At 37.9% G+C, this 8235-nt stretch overlaps 1 protein-coding gene across 1 annotated transcript; it reads right to left on the bottom strand.

Moving 5' to 3' along the window:
• Window positions 1–3005: 3005 nt before the first annotated feature.
• lim2.1 (lens intrinsic membrane protein 2.1) lies at window positions 3006–5847 on the bottom strand (the record flags this gene model as incomplete). Its single annotated transcript, XM_079172374.1, has 4 exons — window positions 3006–3067; window positions 3972–4106; window positions 4317–4466; window positions 5673–5847. 4 exons carry the CDS (start codon window positions 5845–5847, stop codon window positions 3006–3008), a joined length of 522 nt encoding a protein of 173 aa, XP_079028500.1.
• Window positions 5848–8235: the final 2388 nt, after the last annotated feature.

The following is an 8235-nucleotide window of genomic DNA, read 5'->3' on the forward strand; positions in this document are numbered from 1 at the left end:
GACAGACAAATGTAGGCTATAGCCCACAATTGATATCTTTTATAACAGCCTCTACACGTAGGCGTCTTTGGTTATGCTCTGTTGTAGGCTATGTTATGAATATAGTTATGCCAATTTCTAAATTTTTTATTATATTAGTGTTTTTGTGGTTTGTTGGATCGCCACTCTCAGGACAGAATAAACAAAGGAAGCACGTTCAGAAACAAACGCTTAGCTGCGGCATCTCTGCATCTCCTGAAAACATAGAACACAAAGGAGATGAGCTATTCCTCATGGAATCTGCAGCATGTTGCTCACTAAGTATCTAATAGGATACAAGAGGATAGTTTAGTTGTTGGCGCTTGCCATGGTGCTGAAAATCCCGCTTGTTGGTATGGTGGTTCAATGGTTTCGTTGTTTTATTTTATTGTAAGGGAAATCTACTTTCCATTTTTGGCCTAATGGTGACTTCTATAAAATCCTTAATATTATTCCTGGTTAAAAGATTTGAATATGCCTAGAGTTCTTCTTTGGCAAATTCAGCTGTGAGTTAAAAGTGACTCTCTCCTTTCGAAAATTTGCTTTTAATATGTGGACAATTAGTTCATGTCATGTGGCGGTATTATTGCGTTATTACACGTGGCTGGTACAAACACACTCATTTATATTCATATGTAGTTTGTGTGTATTTCACCATTAGTCTAAATTGTATTTCTCGTGGCATCAATGTGGCGTTTCTATAATATCCCTACAATATAAATGGACTTGAATGCGATTTGATGTAACATTTATCTTATTTCTATAATTCTATAGCTCTCTAATCATCCATGCTTTTGACACGGAATTTAAGATTTCTTATCTTGAAACTTGAACATGCGACCACATGTGTTTTTAATTCGCTCGGGTAACTTCTGAACTCTCCGTTCATGTTAGTGGTTTTTAAATGAAGCCGTGTAGCCCGTGTCGCAGGAGGATTCTACCGCTACAGGTCTGTCTAGTAATTCCGCCCAAATTGGCTGTAATTGTCGGTATTAAAATCTGGGAGAGTACAAGTGCCGCTCTTGTGCCCATTTGCGAAAGAAAGCGCTGCGCCATAATTTGTTGATATGGTGTTGTCATCACATTTCCAATCAGGCCGGTTAATGTGAAAGTGTCTTAACGTAGGCAGAATTCACGCTGCAATGCTATTAGGCAATTAAGGGAGATGTTAAAGCGGAAGTTGTAATCCTGGTGCTGGAGGACAGGATTTCCATTTGATCAGATGGAGGGATAACAAATTAATTACTGTCAGTCAGTTGCGATGGAAAAGTGCTTCTCCGCTGCATTAGTTTGCATAGGTTTGTGTTTAATGGACACGTGCGCTCAAAATGCACATTTGCATAGTTGGATGGTTGCAAATCAAACACCGTTTGGCATGGTGGGCACTGAACATTAGCTCTAAACTAATTCATTCAGTCATTACATCCGTCCTCCCTGATACACATTGTGTCATTTATGTTTTCATCAGAATAGGTCAGAAAAGTAATGCAGAAAACATATTGTAGTCAAAACCAATAAAGCTTTTTTTTTCCCCTTTTGTAAGCGCAGAAAAGAAAAGCGCCTTTAACGACGTGGTGCACCTGGCTGGGCGTCAATCTCCTTTCTGGAGCGCACCAGGATAACAAGTTGCTTTTAGGGGAAAATTAGAAAGTAAATGAAACAAATGGTGATGAAATCGTCTTAAGGATCCGTTCTTGAGGCGCGGTTAAGCGGCTTTACGTGGCCATTTCATTATGTAAAAATTTTAGCCGGTCAGGCAGTGCGTCACTCCGTTAAGTGGCACGTTTGGATAAGAGGTTTGCAGCAGTGCAGGGTACTTCTTAGAACGAGTAATACTGGCCGTGCTGGAGATATAGTGAACGCTAGGAGGTTAACCCACCTTAATTTATTCTAAATCCGAGGAACATACAGTATGTCATAGATCCCTCATGGTTCTTTCTACCCATACACTATATCATATATTTGTTTGCTCGGTTTAAAACTTGCCCTAAAACAAGTACCAACGTCAATTGTGCACTTTTTCAATGCACTCACCAGACATTTTTCATGTAGGCATATCTCTTTTTCTTTGTGTGACTTAATTGCATCTGTCAACAATCTTTTTGAAAAGTACATCTGGTTGTGCTTTTAAAAAAAAACCTATATATATATATACATATATTATAATGCAGTATAGTTTGCAAAACAGACATAAACATTTATAATACTATATAACAACAATAACAAATTATAGTATAGTATATATAAAGTATCATAATACTTCATAGTTGCTGGTAATAATATGTATAATTCATTATAATCACTGTTATAATGAATTATAGTGTGATTACTCTCAGTTGAAGTAATGACATTCCTGAGTTATCGGCAGATATAACACATTATAGGTGATTATAACTATGGTCACTATTTGCTCTAAGTAAATGGAAAAATATAAAGAATTGTGAACAACACAAAAAAAAATGTCACTGGAGTAACAATTATGAAGTAATATGATTGTTGACCTTATTAGTCACTCTACAATGCTTTATAATGTGTTTTTATAATATAAATAGTAAAAAAGCATTATGAATATGTATATAATGCATAATAAAAGTGTGTTTAAAATGCATTATAGACATGGCTACCCTAGTAATAACTCTATGGTTCTTGACACAGTGTCATAAAGCTATAGGCTCTGAATGGGTGACTCTGACATAAAACCAGCTGGTCAGCCTCCAAAAGCACTATGCTAAAAAGAACTGTAGAGGCACAGTAACAGCAGATGAGTAAATCACGCAGACTTAAAGAGAGTGAGCAACATATCTGTGGATGAAAAGCAAGAGTCATATTCTCCCCAATTGTTTTATTGGAATCATTTAAACTTTGATCATTCATGTTCAAAGTGTTAAGCTCTGCTTCGATGCTGATGGTGAGAATGCACACACAGCCTCGATGCAGCTCTCATGATCATAATCCATGGCTTATTTCTGGATGATGGTGTCAGTCTTCTAATGAGAGTTAGTGCTCCTGGGGCATTCATGCATCCGATAGGCACACAAATAGAATATACCTGGAGAGAAACAGAGGGCAGGTCTTTGTTATCCAGCAAAAAATTAACTATTGTTTGTGATTTCCGCTATGTCCAAAAACATTTGAAGTGCATAGAAAACCTAAATGACACTGTTTATTTGGCATCCAATTAATGAATACAAATTATAAAAATAACTATAAATACATGTGTATCATTGTTGTGTTGTTCTCCACCACTTCCTTGTTAGTTACCATAGTTTTTTGCAGATGTTTTCGGCCTCAGTTTTAACATCATGGTATTTTCAGCATATGGATGCTGTTTACCTCTAAACCATTTAATATTCAGTATAGTGAAAAGCCTGCTGAACAGCAGGTTCTGCACAGCATGGTGGAGGATTCAGAGATGAGCACTTACTACAAGCATCACTTACTGATAATGTCCCATCATTGATTCAGCTGGGTTGTCCCATGTATGGTCTTGACTGTTTTCTGCTCAGGAAGTGAGTCATTGCATTGTCTGATATTACCTACTCTCTACCTACTGTTGTTGTCTTTATTAAAAATAGTACATGCAGTGTAAATAGCATTAGCTAGTTATGCAGGTTCGAGTTGAGGCATTGACAATATGGAGGTTAAAACAATTGTATCTCCGATCTTACATTGAATTGTCAAAAGGATACATGATCTCATGTCAAATTAAAATGTTGAGCCTGTTGCTTGCCATGACTTTACAAAATATGTCCTCCAAGCAGAGGTTTTACTGAGTGCACTATTTGCTTATCCAGGAACTCACTGAAGAAGTTAACATTTAGCAGAAAGTGATCACAGCCAAATGTCACTGCATTTCAAAGAGAACACGCCATGAGTGGAAATCTGACACAGGTGACACTGCTGTGAAAGAGAGGAAACATAATGCAGTTCGGTTCGTTGGGTTGCATGTTTACCTGAAAAAAAGGTGAGCACCACTGACACCCAGCCAATAATGTAGGACCAGGAGAACCTCCAGTTTCCGTAGCGTTTCCCATAGTAGTTAATAGTCACACCAGTGTACACAGCCATTGCTAGAAACACTAAAAAGCCTGGGCAGGACAAAAAGAAAATGTTTGTAGAAATGGACAACCATTACTGCTGGCTGCTCATGGAATATTTCATTTGGAAAATCACTGAAATGCTTCTTTAGGTATTTCATTTGTGACCATGGATTGATCAATTAAGTTCAAATCAATTGCAAGTTACAGCTCTAACCAAACCAACAAAGAAGAAAAACAATACAATGTAGTTGAACTTACATGAGATGAAAAACAATATGCCTGCAGCAAAGGTTTTGTCAAACCTGTCGAAGGAGGAGTAATGGATGAAGGCCATAATGCCAATGATGATGCCGATGAAACAGGCCAAAAGAGAGAGGATCATGAGGGCACGGGTGGCGTCTAAGTGGGCTGTGGACAAGGTCAAATGTCAATGGAAGTCAATGGTGGGGTCAGTGCCATGGCCCCACCAGGCCCATGTTAACACACCAATATGATGAAGAAGGGTAAAGATCTTTGAGAAAAAAATAGACCTCATTTCATCCATGTTAGATGGAAATCCTGAATATATCGATCTGATCTTTATCAAAAACTATCTATATATGACACTAATATAGAGTTGAGTTGCGGTTTGGGAGGCAGAGACAGTTGTTAATTTATTTATTTTTAAACTAAATAAAGTCCAAATCTTACCATAACCATAACTTTTCTTTTTAAATAAGAAAGTATTACAGCATATTATTTGTTATTAAATAAAAAAGCACATTCTCTGTGTTATTCTGTAATGACAAATATTACCCTCATTTCTATTGTATTTAATATGAAAATGTTATATTTGTGACACAAATATCTCTTACATTAGACCAAAATCCAGTGAAAAAGGCGAGCGACATGAAGTCCATATGCTACTGCTAAAATATGCTACTGCAAGTTAGCAAAGCTACACTTCCAAATTCAAATTAAGAATAAAAGCAGTTTGCCAGTATGCTGAATGTTTGACATAGTTACTGCTAGTCATGGGATGATATGAAAATTTCATGTCATGATTTTTCTGTCCAAAATAATTGCGATTCACGATAGTTAATCATCAACATTATTCTTTAAACTCTTAAAACGGCACTAAAACTTATTGGAATCACTCTACCTTATGTTTTTTTAAGAAACAATTATTTTTACTGTATAACTGAGAAAACATCCTTTTCAGTGAAAAACAATTGATATGACTGACAATATGATTATTAATTTATAATTTCCCTCTCCATAAATAAAGGATACATAAAAGAAAAACAGCACTGTGTGAGTCTGCTCTTTCTGACATGATAATTCCTGTATTTTTTTAAATCAACCTCTATTTGTACTTCTCGACCATGATAGTGAGCTACACAGCTTTTGCACATCACTCTAGGATGTTCCTGATTATCCCAATAATACATATTCACCCTGATCAACAGTTTTTTCAGGCAATCTGTGATAAAACTCTACATCATTGCGTCCCTCGTTACCACCATTGTCAAGTAAGACAAGCTTTACCTCAGCCAATGAAATGATTTCTCCCTCGTTGAGAAATGTTTGTGACTTTCCCAGTCATCTCCATGAACCCTCTGTGTCAACACTTACCGATGCTGTCATTGTGTGGGAAGCATTTGCCCGGCATACAGTAGCGCCACAGGCCCTGGTGCATGTAGTTGCTGGACTGCCGATACTGCATCCAGTAATCGGTTGCTGTGGAAACGATCAGGAGGATGTTCCCTACTCCTGCACAGAACAAACCTCCACCCATAAAGCTGTACATCCTGCACCTGCAGACACACACACACACACACACACACATAAGGTCACTTAGCATCAGCGGTCAGTGGCAGGGCAGGGCCCCTCCCTCTCTCCACCTCACACACACACTCACACTCACACACTTCAGAGAGAGAGGCTCTAAGTGTCAGTAATTGTGTTGTAATGAACATATTACTTCCAATGGATTGAGCTGCGGGGTCGCCCGTGTGTGTGTGCTCCACTTTGTTTTCCAGGAGATCAGTCAGTACATACACACACACACACACACACACACACACACACACACACACACACACACACACACACACACACACACAGCGATGCTTTGATACTTGATACATCTATTGCTCATTGTTCCACCTGAATGCAATATCCTGCAGCCATCCTTCTCATAGAGGACTGCCATTGATTTCATTTCTTTTTTTGGGGGGGGGGATTGATAGATGCTTGTTGAAGAGCTCTGAGTATTCATTGAAGAGCTCTGTATTTCTGCAGGATCCCATTTTTTTTCTGAGCTGTCTTAGTCCAAAGCAGAGCACTTTATAATCTATTTGATCCCCACCATGTAAAAACAAATGGAGATGGTCTCATAATGTCAATGTTATGTGGAATTTATCAAATTCTATTGAATAATCAGTCAGCCAGTTGGATTTAATGCATTTTTAGGAAGTAATTTCTTCCCAGCCAGGTTAAACCCCCTTTACAAAAAACAAGTGAAATGAATTTCCTTTTCATTCAAAGAGAGGCCTTGTGACTGGCACTGACCTCGAGGCTGACTCAATCACATCACTTCATCTTTTCCACAGAAATCTGTCAACTCTAACTTCAAATGTCTTATATTCCTGTAAAACATCTGAGACAATGGACTCACCAAGATAAAGAACAAAAGACATATATCCATCTCTATCTTTCCTTATTTGTTGGCCTCCAGAGGAGACTGGGTTTTCATTCACCCCATAAACATGAACACAGAAGCTTCTCATATCTGTACATTTGTACCTAATTGGCTGCAGAGTGAAAACCTTCCTCTCCATGGAGTTATGTATAAAGACATTTTAAAAGACAATAAAGTGAGACAGAAACTGGTGTGTACATTCTCTGATACAGCAATGACTAATATTTACAATGTTCCCTGTGGAGCTCTGAGAGCTGCAGCTATGTCTCCACATGGGGGGAAATAGCAGAAAGAAATATAAAGAAAAACACAAACAACTAAATGAACAGCTAATTGGACCAAATTTTGTATCATCTTACCTTAATCAATGCCTTTTATGAAGATGTTTATGAAGACAGGGTTACCTGACGAAATAAAACAAGATTCTATAACGCCAAGACAGGCAGATTTCCAGCAGGCTAATAACACTAGCGTTTGACGGGTGAATAGGGAGAAACTGGGGTTCCAACAAACACAGCGCTCAGACAATAGGCCAGGCCGGACACTGGCCAATCAGCACGCACCAGTTTTGTGGTTTGGGAATCTGCTGAAAAAACAGAAATGGTCAAAGCTTGGCAAGCTGAAGTAATACTGATGACTTCATGGTTTTGATTGAAAGTAGAGGGCTGAACTGGCTTTAGTGGAGGGCAAGCCAGGCAGTAAATCAGTCATTGGCTGCTCTGCTTCTGAGTTCTGGCTAATTTTTAAAGCAAACTCTGTCACCCCATTTTAAAAGTCTTATTAAGTCTCAATATGCCGGTTCAGTTTGACATTTTTTCACTTGTAAATTTGCTACAATGAACTTTAGTTTCACTTCCAGTAAATGTGAAGCAATATTATCACATACAGGTCATCTAGATCATCATTTAAAATGTGCTGAAGTCTATTCGAATCACAAAGGAGGAGAAGGACAGAGAGAATCAGACAATCAATGTAAAATGTTAAGACAGCAGATATTGTATATCAGCATGATGTCACTAATATTATATGTGTATAGTGTAAATGCAGTGCTTTGAGCACAGTAAACCGGGGGGCTACATATCACACCAGATGGTTGAAATTGCCAACAACCAACAACCACATGCTGTAACTCTTTAACTTGTCATTATGCTGCTATAAATTCAGTCATTTCAAATAGCTATCCATTTTCATTTTGATCAGGAAAAAAATGTTTTAAATCACCATTTCATTTCTATTACTCCTGATTTTCATTTCATCAATAAGTAACAATGACCATCTAAATAGCATGCACTGATCCCAGTTGCCAACATTGCAACATGACAGTATAGCAGTACATATTAAAATGCACTGAAGATGCAGAAAACATATGTTAATTGACTTTCCTGGTATACTCATTTAGTCATTTCCTCTGCATGTCTACATAGCATACATGTGAGTTTGTGCTTTACATTTCCACCCTCTTTTAGTCTGTATTTTCTTAAGCTGGGAAAAGTA

Source organism: Pholis gunnellus (genome assembly GCF_910591455.1).
Source record: "Pholis gunnellus genome assembly, chromosome: 13".
NCBI classification, from domain to species: Eukaryota; Metazoa; Chordata; class Actinopteri; order Perciformes; family Pholidae; genus Pholis; species Pholis gunnellus.